The 20598-nt window shown below is 43.5% G+C and overlaps 1 protein-coding gene across 1 annotated transcript in view; it reads left to right on the plus strand.

The window, feature by feature from the left end:
- Nucleotides 1-20598, plus strand: part of Hadh (hydroxyacyl-CoA dehydrogenase) — a 41001-nt gene that overhangs the window by 11837 nt on the left and 8566 nt on the right. Inside the window, exons 2-5 of the mRNA XM_074041513.1 lie at nucleotides 10496-10624; nucleotides 12099-12256; nucleotides 15983-16109; nucleotides 19057-19146. Coding sequence (XP_073897614.1) covers nucleotides 10496-10624; nucleotides 12099-12256; nucleotides 15983-16109; nucleotides 19057-19146 — 504 coding nt within the window. The remainder of the gene's footprint in view (nucleotides 1-10495; nucleotides 10625-12098; nucleotides 12257-15982; nucleotides 16110-19056; nucleotides 19147-20598) is intronic.

Raw genomic sequence — 20598 nt, forward strand, 5'->3', positions numbered from 1 at the left:
AAGTCAAGAAGAATGCTTTTAGGACACAATGATGACTGTAGCTTGGGATAGAATATGTTGGTTTCAGGCATGCTTGGAACGTAAGAACGGCTGAAATTTCAGAAGGAAGGGATACTGTGCCTGAAGAAAAGAATATTGAAGCAAAACCTTGAAGGACAGCTTTGTTTAGAGGCTGAGATGATCAAGAAAAGTCCATTCATATGACTAAAAGGAACAGAATCATGAGAAATTTGCAAAGTTTCATTCAAAATGAAAACCTCATTGGCAGTGTGCATTGCTGTGCAGACATGAAAGGTGAAGCTAAGGAATAGGCATTGACCTCAGCTATTAGAAAACCATTGTCTTAGTGTATGGGTAAAACAGTACCTGAGAAAAGATGTTTATTGAGCTCATAATTCTGGAGACTGGAATGACCAAGATTGAGCAACCAGATCTGTTAAGGGCCTCATGCTGCTTCAATTCATGGAAAATGGGAGGGTAAGCAGGTTCGTGAAGAAGAGAAGCAAGAGAAAGCCAAAGAAGCCAGGCTCTCTTTTATAACAACCTGTTATCATGATAACTAGCCCGCATCCTGGGGAATGAGCCCATTCCTACAAGAAAGGCATTCATCCATTCATTATGGCTCTGTACCCGTAACCCAAACATGTCCCAGTTGTCACCACCAACACTAATTACCAACATTTGCTGCATTGAGGACTAAGGCTCAGCACGGATTTTGGTGAGATAAACCATATTCAAATTATAGCAGCCATTGACAAGTTATCTGTAATTTCAGCAGCAGTGGTGGTAGAGGAAGCTGCTATGGTTTGAAAGTTTGTGTTCCCTCAAAAATTCGTGTTAAAACTTAACCCCCCAGTGCAGCAGTATTAAGTGAAGGTGATAAGGGAACTAGGACTCTGTCTTCATGAATGATTAGGGTCTTACGAAAGGTCTTAAGGGGGCTAGTTGTCCCCTCTGTCCCTTCCACCATGTAGCTCACGCTAAGCATCTGTTCTACCACTGAGCTACATCCCTAGCCCCAATGTAGTAACTTCTTTAGTCCTCATAAAGTCCCATGAGATGGGCACCCTTGTTGTCTTCCCTTAATACAGGTCATAGAGAGGTTGCAAAACTTGCCCCAGATCACCACAGTAAGTGACTAACTCATGTCTTAGTTGGCCTTGTGCTGCTGTAACGAAATCCCTAAGACTAGATACTTGATGAAGAATAGTCATTTATTTTCTCACAGTTCTGCAAGATGGGAAGTCCAAGATCAAGGTTCTGGTGTTTGGTGTCTAATGAGGTCCTTCTGGCTGTGATGAGAAGAGAAATGCTGTGTTCTCACAGGTAGAAGAGTGGCAGAATAAGCTGGACAAACTCCTTCTGTCATTCTCTTTTATAAGAATGCCTGGTCCTGTTCACAAGGGAGGGGCCCTCCCAGCCTATTAAAATCCTTATGGCTCAATACTACCACATTGGCAACACCTGACTTTGGAGGACGCATTTAAAACAAAGCAGCAAGGGTTTAAGCCTAGGAAATCTAGTTCTAGAACTTCTGTTCCTTCACATACCACTGTGCCACCCAGTAATGGAAGGGCTTTAGTGGTTAAGGAAGTAAGATCCTAGCCTGTTTATAAAACTGGAAGGACACAGGAGCAAAAACTTAAAAATGAAAACTGGAAGGAGAACAGGTGTTGTGATCAAAAGCAAAATAAATAAAATTGACCCTTGAACAGTGCAGGACTTAGCTCCAGTCTCTGTGCAGTTGAAAATTTGTACACAGCTTTTCATTTTGGGGATCAAACCTAGAGTCTGCTAGGCGAAGTGTTCCATATTGAGCCACATCCCCAGCTCCTGCTGTATAACTTGACTGCCCCAAAACTTAACTATTAATAGCCTATTGGCCAGAAGGCTTACTGATAACAAAAAGTCTTATCAGAGTTTTGTCTGTTAAATGTATTATTTATGGTGAACCAAGGCCCTGAGAGATCACTTCATACTGTCCAATACACAGTTTGCTGGAGAGATGCACTGCTCATGCAGAGATGACTAACGGCCAGGATACTTTAAGCAGATAACTCCCCACTGCAATAGCACCAGGATGCTGTGAGGTCAATACAGTGGTGCAGTATGCACTGTAGTAAATTTTATGTAGTTATGATTTGATACTTTGTTTACATTTCTTTTGACTGCAAATAGTGTCATGTATGGTCTGTGTTTGTGGGTATAAGTTTTAATAAATTTTAGCTTCTTGTAATAGGTATGTTTGTATTTTACAATAGTAAATGATAAAATAGACAGTTATATACTTTTATACATATGACATACTTAACTATTTTTTAGTTTTTTTGGATATTTCTAGGCTATGGGATTCATCAGTGAGTTTTTTCAAATTGTTGTAAGTCTCCAAGAAGAAATCTTGGTGGATGCAGTTTAAGGTCGTATTGCTTAAGATCAACTGTAGTTTACCTTAGGAGACTGTATCCAGGTCCAATAATAGACCTTTTTCCCTTGTAAAAGGAGGAAGAGGCAGTCTAGAATACAAATAATAAGCTGCTATAATCTGCCAGACACTGTTGTCAGGGCCTAACCTGGGTTAACTCACTCAGTCCTCCCACCAATCCTTTTACCCCAGTTTTGTCTAAGGAGATGGCTGGCAGAGGTTAAGGAATATTTTCCAACTCCAAATTGGCACATGGGAACCAGAGTCTGGCCCTTGTCCTGCTCAGTGTTGTTAAGATTGTTGCCCACAGACAGACTTTTGGGGTCAAGAACAGCACGTGAGTAGGTAACTCCAGCTTCAAATCCCAGTCACATGTCAACTTTCAGTTTTCTTATTATTACAAATGAAAATAATGTGCCTCCCCCCCAAAGGATCAGATGGGATAATTGATGACAAATGAAAACTTTCTCAGTGCTGGAGATTTGTTTCCGTTTTGTCTCAGGGCTAAGAACCACGTACAAGGCAAGTGTTGAGTCAGTATCAGGCAGTAGTTAGTGAAGGAAGGAATGTAATGGCATACCCTGCATGGTACTCCAAATGACAGTTCTGCTCCATTTCCAGGGTGCACATATGTTTGGGCAGGGTATCAAAATTACCTCCAAGAAGCCAAGTCTTTTATTTGTAATCTTTGATCATTTGACAGAAAGTATTTTCTAATAACCTCTGCATTTTTTTTACTCAAACTGTTGATTAGCTAGAGTGTTTGTATACTTCACTGCAGTTGCTTGGCTGCCAAGAAAAAAACATAGCACTTCTTGTTCTGCTCTTAGCTTTAAACCAGCATGTAACAAGAGCTGTAAATAAAGACTCAGTCTCGTCAGATACACTTCCAGCAGTGGTATCACTGGATCAGATGGTAGTTCTGTTTTTAGTTTTTTGAGGAACTTCCACACTGCTTTCCATAGTGGTTGTGCTCATTTACATTCCCACCAAAAGTGTGTGAGGGTTCTTTCACACACACACCCCGCTCCGACATTTGTTGTTGTTTGTGTTCTTGATGGAAGCCATTCTGACTTGAGTGAGGTAGAATCTTAGTGTGGTTTTGATTTGCATTTCCTTTATGGCCAGGGATGGTGAGCATTTCTTTATGTATTTATTGGCCATTTGGACCTCTTCCCTTGAAACATTTCTGTTCATTTGCCCATTTGAAGATAGAATATTGAAACCTGTTGAAATCATTTTATGTGGGGGGAGAGATGAGAGAGAATGATAGTGGGGATGGACCTAACCAAGGTATGTTGTAAGCATATATGAAAATGTCACTATGAAGCCCCCTATACAACTGTTACATGCTAATGAAAATGTTTTAAAAATATGAAAAAAGAGCCCATCACTTGAAAAACTTGGGATTTTATTGGAGATGAGAACTTGGAACCTATAACTATGAACCACTGTATCTATCCTGGGAAAGAGGTTAGCCTCAGCAGCAATCGGGGATAATTCTTGCAAGAAAGGAATGAAGGAAAAGAGAAGTTTTGAGGTCTAAAGGAAGCAGCTGAAGAACTTGAATAGGACAGCCTTAGGAGTTCATGTCTTATACTTCAAGACCTGGGTCTCTGATGGAGGGAGGAGGGTAAGCCCATGGAGACAGCATTTGAGTTGCACTTTCAGAAGGTGAGCGATGGGCCTGGAGGCTGGAAGTCCAGATGGGAGGCTGCTGCTGAAGGAGTAATGTACCCCTGAAGAGTGTAGGACATTACAGATAGTTCAGAAGTGTCAGTACTGTGTTCAATTTAAATGTTTATTTGATACAGTAACTTACCATGCACACCTTCTTTTTTAACATTTGATCTCCTGTTTACCAGAAGTGTTAGATCAGATCAAGTTGTTTTTCAGACTAGGGTCTCAGGCTTATTTGGGGAGAGGGGTCTAGAAGTTCTATAAGACACTTTTAAATTTGTGTTTTCCTCTCATTGATGATCCTAAAATTAATATAAACATATTAAGGTGATATGAATGTTTATATAGATGTATATGCATATTATTTGAGCCAGGTAAGGTGTAGTGCCTCACCCAGGACATTTTGCAATAGGATGAAGAAAGAGAAGTGGTGAGAGAATGGAGTAGTCATGGAATTTGATAATATTGTTATAAGGACTTTGAGTGCCATCACAATGTCACCACAATATTTATTCTGAGGATATGTATATTGCCTGGATACTCTCCTTGAAGCAGTTATAGTATAATGGTAACTATGATGACTTTTCCTGTTCTAAATATCAAAAACAGTCATGTGCCGGTTTAATTCAGTTTTAAAATCATAATCATTTCATTTTCAAGAGAATAAACTATAGAACTATAAAGTGATACTTCCATATATGGAAATATAATGAAACCCTATGTACAACTGTTACATACTAATGAGAACATAAAAAATAATAAAGTGGCAACACTAAAATTGACATTTGAACTGGGAGCACTGATTAAATAAAGTTAAATAGACCTATGTCTGTCACAGGGTCATGCTCTTTAGTGGCAGCTGTCATTAGGGTGGTGATCCTCCATGGACTCTGGTTTCAGTTGATCATGAAGTCTCTTAAGAAATTTCTTCTCTAGAAGATTCTGGATTTTCCTCCAGCCTTATGGCTTGTGGAAAGGAAAAGAGAGGTCCTTAGCTCAAGGGAGTGGAGTAACTAGGAGAAGACAAGCAAGCAAGAAATAGTACAGGGCATGGTAGATGGAATTGTGACCAAAGGTCAAGTCTAGAAGAGAGCCAATTCAGAAGAGACTGGGATATAGCTGGGCCAAAAGGTGAGGCCTGACCTTCAAGAAAAGAATTAAGAAGTGAGTTCTGTTTCGGAGAGGTGGAGGAAGACCTTGCTTTCTAGGATTCCAGGCAGAAGGGGCTTGTGGTGGGCGCTGCCCTTTGGGGACTTGGGGACTTTTGGATAGTAACTTTGGGATAAAGTATGGAACTTTTTCATGGACAAAGAACAGCTGGAAGACATTGAAACTGTGCTGGTTTAGGGATAAAGATTTACTGGCCTCTAATGATTTTAGGAGATAACTGGCAAGCCAGGAGTGGCTTGTATGGGCAGAGGAACAGGGATGGGGCCAACAGGATATCACAGAGAAGTGCTTGGTGCAGTGACTGCATTGAGACCAGCTGTGGGTGTTTTTAAAATGCCAGTGCCTAGGCCCAACCAGAATATCTGCAGGTGGGGACTGGCCTTTGGTTGGTTCAGTTGTTCCCCAGCTGATTCTCATCTACAGCCAGATGAACAAGAATTTAGAGCAGTGGCCCTCAGAGCTGAGCCAGCATCAGAATCACTTGCAAGGCTTGTTGAACCATGGCTTACTGGGTCCTACCCAGACTGTGACTATCTGGGTCTGAGTGCATCTGGGGCTTTACATTTCTAATAAGTTTCTAAGGGACATTGCTGCTGGTCTGGAACCCACACTTGAGAAACCTGGTCTTGGAGTGTTTATAGGGTGTCTTGTGTTGCTTTGAGTCTGTAACATTGATACAGAACACTCTGTGTCTGAATAGGTGCCCTGGTTTGCCAAGTAATTTTTGCTGTTACCACAACTGTAATTTGATTGGGCTGGAGATGCTTGCTGATGGTGTGTTGTTCAGTTACTAGCTGTGGGATTGTAGGTAAGTTATTTTAGACTCTACGCCTCAGTTTTCCTCATCTATAGAATGGAAGTTTCGTAAGGTGAAGAACTGACATGTTATTTAGTTACTTAGTAGGACTTTTTCATAATATCACAAAAACCAAAATAGTCATTAAGGCAGGGGGGTAAAAAAATACAAAAACATTGGTAATCTGAAATTTTTGTGAAGTGCATTTTATTGTTTACTGCATCTTAAAAGCTAGTTGTTTTAGCACATAAGGCAACATTCCTTGTCCTCCTCTGACTAGATTACAAGAAAAGTTAGAGCTGGGCATTTCAGAATTTGAATTCTGACTTGGTGGCCTGAGTGATCTTGGGAAAATTGGGATTTTCTTTAATCCTGTTTCTTCTTTTGCAAAATCGATGTTGTCTACTTCAACAGAGTTGTAGGATTAGTCAGTAATATCTTGGAAAAACACAGATTTGAACCCAAACACAATCACTTTTGTATTTGCTGCATTTGTCTTTTTTCTTCTTAAAGAGTTATGCTTTTCTATGTATTGAGGGGAGGTAGAGGGACTTATTTCTGTTGGCTGTCGTAGGAGAAATAGGACAAGGGCATTAATAATTCAGGAAGAAACAAGCCAGCCTTCAGGAGGCCTGTGGCCACCTCGCTGTGATTGAGGTTGCCTCTGTGTGTCAAACCAGTCTGGAATGTGGGTCCTGATTGTATGTGGATAAGAGCCAGGCCTGAGTCTGTCTCCGTGGTAGCACTCTTAGACTGACCCAGCCGTAGGAAGGGAACATAAACAACGAACACTGGGCACATAATCCTGTGGTTTTTTTTTGTGGGGGATGCTACTGGGGGGTTGAACTCAGGTCCTCATGCTTGCTAGGCAGGTGATTTACCACCAGTGCCACTCTGTCCCACCCTAATCCTGTAGATTTTTATGACGTGACTAATTCATACCAGGTGCTGGGCTGTGTGCAGTTAGTGCATTGTGAGCTTACTGTCACTAGGCACCTGGCTTTGCAACGATGTATAAGATGACAAGTTGCCCTCAAGAAGTTGCTGGCCTTGCATCTGTTAGAAGTGATTGCAAGGAACTTGAACATTTTTCTATTGGGTTGATCTCTGCAGGTGAAGTAAAAGAAAATGCTGCTATCACTTGGAATGGCTTGAAGTTGTGCAGTGTTGTGGTTTCTTGCTATACAATAGAGTCCACTGTTGTAGAAATTGCTCCAGGCATTTGATGGAGATGGGGAGAACCATTGAGCTGAAGCTCCCCCAAGAGATGCAGTCTCTTTCAGATCCCCGAGGCAGAATGAGGATGACAGGGTTTGCAGAGTAGGCTGTGATAGGTGCTCACACCTTGGGAAGAAGGTCTTTTCTTTTTCTCTCTGTTAGGTTTGGCCCCTGCTCATTCTGCCTGTATCTTCTAGTTGATAAGAGAAAATAAGCAGATGTTTTACACATTTGGTCACACCGACATAATCATGTGACACATGCACCTCGCTCTCCTGGAACATGGCCTGGAGAGCCTGGAATTAGTAGTGTTTTGGCCAGTGTCTGCACTTAGTTATTGCCTCTGGTGTGCTCCTGCAGATGCCTGGGTGGAGAAAGAGCCAGAGTAGGGTTTGTGTGTGTGTGTGTGTGTGTGTGTGTGTGTGTGTGTAGAGAAGGATATTTATCAGAGGACTTTGGGTAGTAGTGAAATGTCAGCATTTAGGCTGATAATATTTTCTGCTTGAAGTTTGGTGTTTTTCTAAATGCACATGTTTGTTTTGTCTTACTTGATTATTTGAGGATCTGTCCTCTCTAGATTTGATTCTGTTTACAGGCTTACAAAAAGTAATTATAAGGCTAGCATTATGGCTTATCTGCAACCTAACCAAAAATGTCCAGTGATGATCACCATCAAATGTACAGTAACTCAGAAAGTGGCTGTCTAGAATATTGGCGTTGTATCACCTGCCTTGTGTGCTGTGGTCCCTTTCTATATAGTTGATCCTCACTCCTTAGGATGCTGTGCCTATGCTAGGTGTGCTGCTTATACAGCCTGCTGAGATCTGGTGGCCAACAGGCATCTTCACGTGATGGCTTCTAGTTTATGCAACATCCCAGCCATGGAGGATTACCTCATTGGGTTTGTTTTTCTCAGTGAGAGTATAAACTCCCTACGTAAAAGGACACTGCCACCATGGGGTTTTTTGTCTGTATTCCCTTCAGGTTTGGCACCATCTTGTGCCAACTCCTTGAAGAGCAGAAAAGACCTGAGTGATGCCGGCAGGAAGTGAAGGGGAAGACATGGGTTGACACCTCTGTGATTAGGAGACCCAGGAATCCTGTTTGGCTGACTCAAGCAATGACTTAGAACAGAGATCAAGAGAGGAACCAAGTGAAAATCACGTGTGTGGAATGGGACTGTAAGGCAGGAGCCAAAACAAGAACAGAAAATCCCCAAGGCATCCCCTCTGCTCACCCCTGTCTTGCACATGATGTACCTTACCTATGACCCTCACTCTGTCTGTCATCAGTCACTCCCCATGGCCACTCCCCATGGCCGCTCATGGAAGAGCAGTTCAGCTTCTGCACCAGCTCCACCTGGAAGTTGAGATTTCTGTTTTAGTTTCCTGGATGGGTTCTCCACCACCCTTCCTTTGTTAGGTTTGGTGTCTCACTAGAAAGGCTCATAAGGGCGCATGCAGTCATACTTATGATGGGATTTACTACAGCAAAGGACACAAGGTGGCAAAGGGGAGAGGTGGGACAAAGTGCAAGCACCAGGCAGGAGCATCCAAGAGTTCTGTCCCAGTGCAGTCACAGGCTGTGACAACATGTGTAAGAATGATATCTAATATTTTTATTAGGGATGATGATGTAGGCACCCTCTACTCCACATGTTCTACAATTTCACACTCTCAGAAGGGCAATGAGCATTTGGCATAAGCTACATTGTTTGCATAAACAGTTGAGATGATCCAGGAGTGGTAGGAACCCTCCAAAATCTAAGCAAGGTCCACCTTGCAAGCAGGCCTTCTAAGGGTAGCAGACACAGGCCTACGTTCAGTCTTCTCTATGCTGTTTCAAAGTCAGAAGGCTCTGTCTTTTTTACTTTGAATTTACTGAATTGGTGGATCAGATTTCTGTCAGCTGATTTGAGTTGTTGTCTCTTTGGGCCTGCTCTGTTGTCACTTAGGGAAGAGGGTTGGACTGGATCAATGGACATTCTGCTTGGGGACATTGCACTACCTTGTGCTGCCTGCCTTCAGCGTGTTGAGTCTTTCTGTGATGACAGGCTAGTGCACTTTTGTCCTTTGTCAAGATAACTTGTCCTTCTTTCCCCTGTTGTCCTGCTCTGGTCAGCCTTCAGGCCTGGCAGCTGTAGGCATCCAGGTGTTGGTGCCACCCACAGGTCCCACAGGTTCAGACATGCACTCACCACATAGGAGAAGCCATAGTTGTGGTCATAATTCACTTGCATTTAAAACTTGTCTTACCATTTTCAAAGCTGTTTATTGGAAATCTTGCTTTGGGATGTGAACCACTTTGTGTTTAGGTTTTGTTCTTTGCTTCTGCTTCTTTTCCTTTTAGTTCTGTTTTGAGTTTTAGTTACCTGGCTTCAAAACTCTTACATGACAACAATAGTTTGGGCCAGTTTTTATTTTCATCTCCTGGCTCTTCCATGGTTACCTGCCCTTCTCCATGCACTGTCTATGCCCAGAGGCCCCAAAGCAGCGGCTCTGCAGGGGCTTTCGAGATCCTTGTATCATGTTTGTAATAGGTCACGTGTGTCCTCTTGCTTGAACTGATTCACTTACACTTATCTGTAAGGTGACCTGATGGCCTATTTTAGCCACAATGCCCGGGTTTATGTCCTTGCCAAAGCCATTGACTAGCTGTGGTGAAACAGGGCTACACTTACCACTGCCTGACTAAGCCAAATTGTTGTATATGAATTTGGAACACCTTTGCCAAACATACCTGTACCTCAGGATCGTTCTCTGGCCAGGAGGCACCAGGAAGGAAGGGAATTGACTGTACCAATTGGTTGATGAACAAAGACTTCACTTTCATTGGAGTCTTCTCCCTAAATTGCCCTTGGAAACAGGGTCTTTTGCCACCATTATTAGTTTAGTCTTCTGTGCTTCCGATTGAAGGACTGCAAAAAAGACAGGTTTAGGAGCACAGGTGCTCCAGCTCTGAGGAGCAAGGCTGCTTCTTCACCAGGTTAGCACAGTGTTAGGCTCACCACAGGGAAGGGGTTCTAGTTTGGCTTCCAGAACCGTATTCCAGAATATCCCAGCTCCTCTGATCTGTTGTGTGAGCCTGGGGATGCTCCTTAACTCATTTGTTGATTACTAGTAAGGGGTGAATGCTGATAGAGTTCATATAAAATTGTTTTTTTCTTTGTTTTCTGTCTTTTAAAAGGTTTTTGTTTTTTTCAATTCTAGGTTGCTGCAGCAACTGGCCATACAGTAGTGTTGGTGGATCAAACAGAGGACATCCTGGCAAAATCCAGAAAGGGAATTGAGGACAGTCTTAGGAAAGTGGCAAAGAAGAAGTTTGCAGAAAACCCTAAGGTAATTTCTCATTATCAACATCAGTGTGAACAGCCCTCTATAGACCCACTTTACGTTTTAAGCAGTTTCTGGTGTTAGCGTACTGATGTGTGCATTCATGCACATGTGTATGTTTTTTTGTTTGTGTAACTCATTTCCATGACTTTAGACCAGTGTACATCACTGCACATTCAGTGGAGGGCTGGTTAGAAAACAGAAGAAAAGAAGAGATAGGGTACGACTTGAGGTTGAGGATGAAGGTTCTGCAGGTGGGTAAACTTATTCTAGAAGAACACTGAGAATATAGAATTGAAAAACATCTCTTTCACCAAAAAGAGTAAAAAGGGGGAAAGGCACTTTTTGTACTTGCAAGATAAAGCAGAATGATACAATAAACGCTGTATTTAGATAGAAACTTTTGATTGCTTAGCGTAGTACCTAGCCCTACTTAGCATACACTAGAGGGGGAACCTAGTGTGAATCCCTCTACTTTAGAAGAGTGTGAGGGGCTTGAGTTCAAGGACTCTGGCCTGCTAGCTCTTTCTCATTGGACCTTGCTGTTTTTTCCAGCACACTTTCATTGAGAGTTCATGTTCCATTGGAAATACTGTACTAGTCACTCACTTGAATTTTTATCTCCTTTGGCACCCTACTAAAGTTGCTTGAGATTGATTTCCTTGTGATGTAGATGGAATTTCTCTCCCTATGCAGTTATAGAAGAGAACAGGTAGGGAATTTGTTGTTTTGACTTTGCTGTGCATCCACAGTGGTCTGTCTGGTTGCCTTCTTAGATTTCTTTTATTGTGATAAAATTTACCATTTTAGCTACTTTTAAATACACAGCTCAGTGGCATTAATTATATTCACATATGCAAGCATCACCACTATATTTCTAAAACTACTTTGTGTTTTCAAACACAAAGTCTGAGTCTGTTAAGCAGTAACTTCTTATTCCCCTGTCCTCTGTCCCCTGCTAAATCCTAATCTACTATATGAATTTGCTTATTCTCTTTCCTTCATATAAGTATAATTATACAGCAGTTGTGCTTTTGTGTCTGGCTTATTTTTGAGACACCAGTGGCTGGCATGTGATTAATGATTATTATTTGATGAGTGGCCGCTGAGTTCTGCCTTCCCTGCCTTCTATTGGAGGCTTTGCTTTTATTCTGCTCTGGAAAGACAAAGTGCAGGCTTCACCAGTACTCTGGGATCAGATAAGAGTGGGCCATGCAGGTGCTCAAAGCAGAGCTGCCTAAGAACTCAAAAGACCATCACAGACAGGACAGTGATCATTGTTCACAGGAGGCTCTTGCCCTGGTGGCTAGAAGTACATCTAGATGCCACGGCTTCTGAGCACAGATGTAGGGAGTTTGCTTTCTCAGAGTTTTGGGGTGTGTTCATGTTGTCCTGAGTGCATTGATCCTCCTTCCTGTTGCCCTGGCAGCAAGGTGCACACCTTGAGTTCAGTGAATGTTCTCCTCTCCCACTGCATCAGGCTGCCGATGAGTTCATCGAGAAGACCCTGAGCAGTATATCGACCAGCACGGATGCAGCATCTGTAGTCCACAGCACAGACCTGGTGGTGGAGGCCATTGTGGAGAACCTGAAGGTGAAGAACGAGCTCTTCCAAAGGCTGGACAAGTTTGCTGCTGAGTACGTACCCTTGAGTGTTGTTGGGATCTCAGGGCTCCCTCCCAGGGCTCAAGCTTCCCTCCTGTTGACTGCATTTCCCAGGAAGGAGTTTTCCACCACCATGTCCACTTCTCACCAGCTCACCTCAGAGTCCAGAGCCTTTATTTGCATTTGACTCTTTGCTTTTGACAAGTGTGACACCTGGATGATTGATCCGTGCTTTCTTTGTAGCCTACTTGGCCACACTCCTCCACCCTTCTTTGTGAGACTTGAAAGGCAGAGTGAGATTATATGTGAGCGATAACTAAGGATGGACACGCTCACATCAGCCTGCTGGAATGTCAACCCTCAGAGCTTTGGGGCTTGCTGGACAGAGACACGCTGCCCTGACAAGGAGAAGAGCCCTGTGTTCCTGTCATCTGTGTAGCATTCTGCTGCTTAGCCTGCACTTGGGCCATAGCAACATCTGACAAAGAGGGAGGATGCTCTTGATCCTAGGGTTGACTCCCAAGTCAGTAGGGAGCCCTGCAAGATAATAGAGCACTGGCCCTGGGAATGGAGTCCTGTCATTCTGCTAGACAGTGAGGCCCTTCTTGCCATGTGGTCATTCCCAGTAATGTGAAAGGCCTGGCTCCCTCTGGTGTCGGCGGAGGGTAACAGGAAGCCATGCAGGGACAGTCAGCAGGCTGGGCCTGTGTCAGCCCCACCATTTCACTCTGAACTTAGGAGGGTCCTCAGTTTTCCCACCTGTGACGTCAGTTGAAAGACTTGAGGTAGACAGTTTCCAAGCCTCCCAGTTCCATCCAGGATTAGCATCAGAACACGTTGCACAGAGTTATTCAGGAAGTTGTTTACATCTCATTTCCTGATATTAGGCCTCCTGGTGTGTCAGGCCCCATACTAGACTTTTGTCCCTTGAGTTTATATAGCACAGATGTGACACAGGAAAGGAAGGGCACAACCCATAGTAAGTATGCTGAAGATGTGACCAGTGTCTGTCTCTGGGCCGTCCTTCTCTGCACTGGTTCCATGTTTGTTCTCCACCATTATTGAATACTTGCTCAGTTGTATTTTGGTGGGAGTGGGAGTGCTGTACTGGGGTTTGAACTCAGGGTTCAAACATAAGCTAGGCAAGCACTCTGCCACTTGCCATGCCCCAGCCCTTTTTTGCTTTCATTATTTTTCAGATAGGGCCTTTCATTTTTGTCTAGGCAAGTCTCAGACTTTGATACACCTACTCACACCTCCCCCCATGTAACTGGGACCACAGGCATGCACCACCATTCCTGCCTTATTGGTTAAGATGAGGTCTTGGGCTGGCCTTGAGCTGCAATCTTCCAGAATATTCTGAGATTCTGGAAGATCTCAGCCTGCTAAATAGTTTTTTTTAAGCAGATGTATTGAAATGTACTTCACTGCTAAGTTTTACAGTTATATCTTAAGAGTTCGAGAAGAAACTATGATCAAGCATAAAGTTTTCATTGGAAGCTGTGAAGAGACAGTTGCTTCCATAAGAAATACATGGCTTTCCTAGTCGCAGTAGAAGGAGCTCAAATGAAACGCTTTCAGCCACCTGTGGACTCTGATCCTTCAACCACCGCCTTGTCTTTTCAATACTGAGTCCAGGGAGCCGGGGCTCTATGCTAATGGTCGTTATGATTGCGCAGCCAATTTTCTTTTAGTACTTTTAAGAGAGAACTTGTGTTTTGGTGTCTCTGTATCAGATAGAGAAAAACAGAAGATGGTCTGGGAGTCAGGTGTTTCCAGGAGAAGGTGAGAACGTGTTTTTTGTGGAAGATAAGACAGTCCTCCATGTTCAGCATGGCGATCAGTGAGTGTACTGAAAGGAGCAGAGGCAGAGCTGAGGCCTGCTAGCGAGCGACAACGTGGCTTCTGGTAAAATGCTGACTGCCCTGGAGACTAGGGTTTGTTGTCACATCACTGTTGACAAATGTGCCTGCGTTTCCCTTCTTTCAGGCCTGTAGTCCTTCAGATGTTCTCAAAAGCTACCATGTTCCAAGTGTGAGACCAGTCTGTGAAGTAAATTACCTTTTCTTCGTGGGTGTGGAGCTACTGTTAGCACAGCCTCAGCGCGTGCTGTCCCCAATGCCATGGTGGACCCCCATGCATGGTGCACAGGTTACTCACACATACCGTCTTTTTCATTCTTTTCTGTAATGGCAGTAGTGTAAATTTTCTCTATTGACTAAGAAGTAAGAAAATTTGAAAATTTAAAACCTTAAAAATAGGCCATTTTGGCCAAGCATCAGTGGCTCACACCTGTAATCCTAGCTACTCAAGAGTCAGAGATGAGGAGGATCATGGTTTTGAACCAGTCTGGGCAAGTAGATTGCAAGACCCTATCTCAAAAACATCCATCATGAAAAAGGGCTGGTGTAGACCCTGAGTTCATGCCTCAGTACTAAAAAACAAAGTCATATTTATTTATTTTAAGGAAAAGTCCCTTCACCTGGCCTTTAAATAGCCTGACTTGGAAGACCTAGTGCCTTAAAAGAAGGCATCCTGAGCTGAGGACACATATGATTTTCATCCTCCAGCCAACTACTCGTGCTCACCTTCCTTTCTTTCTCTCTTTTTATCTTACTTTATTATTTTATTTTATGTTTGACACAGGGTCTTGCTATATGTATCCCAGATTGGTCTCAAACTTGGCTTCCTCTTGCCTATCTCCTTAACACTGAGATTACAGGCATGAGCCATCAAACAGCCTATCCTGTCCTTTCACCTCACTCTTTCCTCTACAAATTATTGCTTTCTTCTTTCTTTCCCTTCTTCTTCCCTCCCACCGTTCCTGTTTTCAGAAAGACTATAGTATTGCCTCTTGGGTAAGCAGGAACCCCTGAGAATCTGATCAGAAAGTGACCACTGCCCTGCGCTGTGACCAGGCCTTTTCCATGGTAAATTGGCATGGGGCTGGTTTGTGTAATTTTGCCCACAAGGTGGCACTAGAAGAAAGTCTAGAGATCCTGCCCATCAGGCCTTTGGCAACTAACTGTACTGTGGTCTTTAAAGTTTAAATTTGGTTTAAGTCAATATGGATTTCTTTATTAATAAGTTAATGTCTTATACACACAAAAGAACGTGGTACTTTTTCAGATTTTGTCAGCAGAATACCTTGAGCAAGTGTAATGTATATACGTGGATCTTCCCTTTCCCTCCCCACAGCTGCCTTTGTGACCATAAAATTTCTTTTCGACCATGTTCAAAGTATTGTTCTCATTTAAATCCTCATCTAATGGAAACAGAGCTTTTTCTTACCGGGGAGAGGTCTTAGTTCACTGAGGACTTGGGTGTTGCTTACAGATTTTGCTGTTGTTGACTTGCGGTGTGTAATCATCCTTCCTGTTTTCGTGGATCTGATCACGGAGAGTTTCATTTTGTGTCTGAGGCTAGTTAGGTTGCTTGATCAGTTGACTGCCTCTTTTCTTCTCACATACCATGAAAATTAACTAATACAAGTAGGCAAGGGAAATTCTGTTCTTTAAAAGTAAGGAAAGATTGGTGAAGATTGTGCCTTTGGAACAGGCAATTTAAATTTCAAAATGTAAATAAAACTGCAATCACTTGATTTCACCCTCTCGTATGAAGACGTGTTTTTCCCTGGCGTCCCCAGTAGGTTGGGACGACAGACCTAGCAGTAAGCCATCCTCTTGTGCACTGCTCTTGAACGTGGTGCTGTTCACACACACTGACTCATCTGGCCATCATCCATCTTTCTCTCCACAGACACACCATCTTTGCCAGCAACACTTCTTCCTTGCAGATCACAAGCATAGCCAACTCTACCACCAGACAAGATCGATTTGCTGGCCTCCATTTCTTCAACCCAGTGCCTGTGATGAAGCTCGTGGAGGTCAGTGGGTGTTTGCTTGTGCCTGGCTGCTCTTTGTAACTCCCACAGTCCTGCCTGCTTCTGGGGTCACATCAGATGGGTTTTCAGAGGAGCTTGGAAGGCTATCCCTCTGCTTGGGTTTTTCTTGCCATGACCTGTTCTTGTGGCCAAAGACAGAAAAAGCACCTGATATCTAGGGAGGCCCTGAAGTTTGTTTCTTCACAGTCCTGTATTTTAACCAGGTTCCAGGAAGGCTGTAGAATGTCCTTGACTTATTTGTACAAGAACTGATGGGCAGTGTTGAGAGTGACATCAGGCCAAATAAGAGGCAGCACTAATGGCCACTGGCTTGCTAAGACCATGAAGGGGAGGCTGTGCGTGGTCACTACTGTCCTGTCCATGTCAACTTTCCCCATGCCTTGGATGTCTTCCATTTATAGGATGAATTCTGGCCCTAGATGGCAGTGCCTTACTACTGTCCCCAGGTGTGGTAAATCTTTGTGTTGTAATCAAAGCTAGTAATAACAGCTTCTGACATCTGTGAACTTCCTGACTACAAAGCCAAGAGGTGGAGAGAAGGGCCAGGCAGGGCTGGCCAGTGTTCCTGTTTGGGCTTGCTTGCTTGGAGACCAGGCTGTGAGGGAGATGGAGTCCACAGTACACACTTTGCTCTGAAATGTGACAGCTTGCCCTTTATAGGGGCTAACAACAGGGTCTGTGGAGCAGCTGCTGTTAGAGAAGGCATTGCCTTCGAAGTGCGGGGAGGGAGGGAGCTGCTGTGCAGAGCCAGGAACCTCCAGAGACTGGCCAGGGCCCCTCTGGGAATGTGGGTCAGGTCTGCTTATTCACTGTTTCCCTCTCCAGCCCTTTTCTTCCCTTATCCCCTCACTGCCTCCTCCCAGCATAAGCATGTTTTACTCACTTATAATAATGACTCCACTTTCTTATTCCTTTCTCTCACAAGGCAGCTCTGACCCGTCCTATATTAGGACGGGTCAGAGCTGCCACCGTTATTGCTCCTTGGTGGCTTCTAGTTACTTCCATCCCTAGAGCTGGTTTTAAAGAAGTTGAGCCATAAGGGGAGACTAAGGAATAGAGGAAACAGCAGAAAAGAGCAAAGAGGAGGAATGGAACATTCTAGTACTTAGGGACCAATTTCCTTAATTACTTTGTCACACATGTATGTGTTTTGGAGATAAAGATTACTTTAAACACAATGTTTTTAACTGCATTTATCTGATGATGTCTGCCTGTGTCCTTAGGAATGTAGTGTGTTGGTTGATGACAACAAATGCTTAGCAAATACCATTTTCTAGAGAATATTGTGGGAAAATGTGCTACTGTGATCAGTTTTTATTCCTGAGCAGCAGTTCTTGCACGTGTTGAAAGTGGTGAGCAGCAAACACAGTGAACAGTTAGCAAGCTTTGCTTGGATGGGACTCCTAGAACTGACAGACTGTACCATGTTGCTGATTGTTAAATGAGTGAGTGACCATGGTTCTCTCCTGTTTACAAGAACAGCCAGAGTTACTGTTGATCCCTTTAAAGCAACTCCCTACTTTATGACTCCATAGTTAGCACCCTTTGTCCCAGCTCAATTCTGTGTGGGTGTGATGTAGACCTCATCAGTCCTTCCCTGGAAGGCCAGTTCTGGTCCATCTTACCCTGCTCCTGGCCTCTGTCTTCATGTTACTTGTTTCTGATCCTACTTTCCCATTTGTTTCCGTGTGTCGTATATGTCACTGCACCCAGCTATGGTCACCCAGTGCTGGTGGTGGTGCTCCTCGAAGAGGCTGTATACAGCACCTTCCAGCCCTTCATGTGCCAGCTCCTGCAGCCACAGCCCTCTTGCACAGGAGGACACGTCAGATATCATGGTGCTGATGTCACAGAAGACATGTGATGCACCTACCTGATGTAGAAGCCAAGCCTGCTTGTCTTGACTTCGGTGGAAGTTCTTGCTGGCCTTTCATTTTTTTGTGTGTGTTTAAATTCACCCATTCTGTCCATGTACCCCAGTCTAACTCCTAACAGTTGAGCTCTCTCAAGAATTTTCTAAGGGCTGCCGTGCCAGGCATTGTTTCATATTGCCTCCTTCAGAGCCAGTAGGTAGCAGTTGTACCTTTGCCTGTACCTCAGAACGTCAGGAGGGGGGCCAGAGCAGATGGTGGCCCCAGCTGTGCCCTGTTGGCTATAAACCACAGCCCTTCTTTTTGGGAAGTCTGTTCTGAAATACGGGACTGGCCCGTGGACATCAGTGTGGGAGCAGGTGGGAAAAGGGGAGGATGCCCACCCTGGAGGCCTGTGACTCAGCCAGAGGACTCCCTTTCATAGTGTCCTTTCTCTTCTGCAGTAGAGAACTTTGAAGGCACTTACCATCCCCATACACTGCGCCACCTGCCACCCTGAGGTGATTAGCAATAAGTCAAATGAGAAAAGCCAGTGTTTGCTGAGTACCTCAGACTCCTTGCAGCTGTAGTTACAGCTTCTCACCCCAGCTCTTTGAGGTGGATATGGTGATTTCAATGTCATTTGAATTTCAAGAAACATGCTCAGGGCACCATGGCCATTAAGTGATGCAACCAGGATTTGAATGCAGGGCTGTCACAATACCTGTAAAACTGGCCTATACCAGCTTGCCCTCCCCCACATACATGTATGTTAGGCCTTGATTTTGTGTATTCTGTAGTTCTCCACTTTTTTTTTTTCCAATTCTGGGGTTTAAACTCAGGGACTTGTGCTTGCCAGGCAGGAACTCTACCACTTGAGCCACTCTGTTAGCCAACCCACATTTAATGTCTTAAATGGACATTTTGGTAAGCATTTTGATTCTGATGTGAGATCCCTCCTTCTATGCTAAAATTAAAATTGTTTTGCAATCCATATAAACCTTTAGATCAGAGTTCCTTGATTCTAGTGTACTTGTTTGCTGACTCTGCAGTCATAATTCTCTGCTTTGCATTTCTAGGTCATTAAAACACCTATGACCAGCCAGAAGACATTTGAATCTCTAGTAGACTTTACCAAAACCTTGGGAAAGCATCCTGTTTCTTGTAAGGTAAAGTAAGGGTAGTATACTTGTCCATTTTCTGTTGCCTGTGGTTAACTTTATAAAGAAGAAAAGTTTCATTAGCTCACAGTTCTAGAGATACACAGTGTTGATGTCAACATCTGCTCAGTTCTGGTGAGGGCACCATGGCCACTGGTGTCACTATTGCCAGAGCACATACAAGGGGAAGAATCCTATTTCCATACGGGAAGTCAGAGAGAGGCTTCTTGTAACAACTCACTCTTATAAGAACTCACTCCAGGAAACCAGTATTCCCCTACTAAGGCAGTATCTCCAGTGACCTAAGGATTTCCCACTAGGCCTTATCTCTTAAACGTTCCATACCACTTGCCAGGAACCACGCTTATAACACTTGAACCTCTAGAGGGACAAACAACATCCAAAACAACTTGTGAAGGAGGTGATTTTCTTTGGAACCTCACTCACTCATGCTAATAGAATGATGTGAGAAACAGGCCACTATTCAGTGCAAGCTATTCCTCCATTCCACTGTGTGGGCCAGGAAACTTCTCCTACACCACATCCAGGACTGTCATGCGCACATCTGAGATCCCATTGGAGCGAGCCCAGGCTTCAACTGATTGAAGACTTGGGATTTCCTCTGAGCCCTGGCTTTAGTCTATTGATGAGTGGCTGTGTTTTTGTGCCCAGTTTCTGTGACTCTATCAACTTAAATGCTATTGGTTCCTGGGAGTAAGGCTGTGTGTGTCCAGGTACAGCCTGGTGGACACACACAGTCCTAGCAGAAAACTAGGGCCTTCCATGTAGCAAGCACTACAGAGGCTCAGGCAATTGACGAGTCAGAAAGAGTCAAACCTACCCAGAGAAGCATTAATGAAGTGTTTCTCGGTGGAACATGGCACTGTGTTTTTCTGTGTTTTGTGTTTCAGTAAAAAGTGAGGTTGCCTAAAGCAGGCTTGACTCCAGCTTTTTTCTACTTTCTTACGATACCAGTTATATTTAAAATGAGCCTAATCACTGAAATGATAAGCTGTATTGTTTTTCTTACCTTCAGCTTTTCTATTTGCATTAGTTTTTTAGTACTCCCCTAACTTAAGGACCATACTTCTACATATTTTTACAGCTTTTCTAAAGGGCTAGGTGTATCATATTGCTTCTTAATCCTCTGAACAAGCCTCTGTTGATATAGACCCCAGTAGCTAAAGAGAGCAGACTTATGTGAGCTGGTTCCCCCCAAGTCTAGGAGTGTAATGTTATTTTGGAGTCTTATTTTCCATACCCATTTTGTTTATTTGTTTGTTTAAGTCTGTAGTTTTAAGTCACCTGGATTTAGAAAACATCCCTTTAATAAGTAGATTTTAGACTTGCACTTACCCATCTATTCTGTATTAGTGAAAGAAAGCAGTAATTGTGTTAGAAAGAACATCACATGCGTCAAGTCAAAAGCCAGAGGTAGGAAAAAGCCAGGAATTCTGAATA

This window comes from Castor canadensis, chromosome 9 (genome assembly GCF_047511655.1).
Source record: "Castor canadensis chromosome 9, mCasCan1.hap1v2, whole genome shotgun sequence".
Taxonomy (NCBI): domain Eukaryota; kingdom Metazoa; phylum Chordata; class Mammalia; order Rodentia; family Castoridae; genus Castor; species Castor canadensis.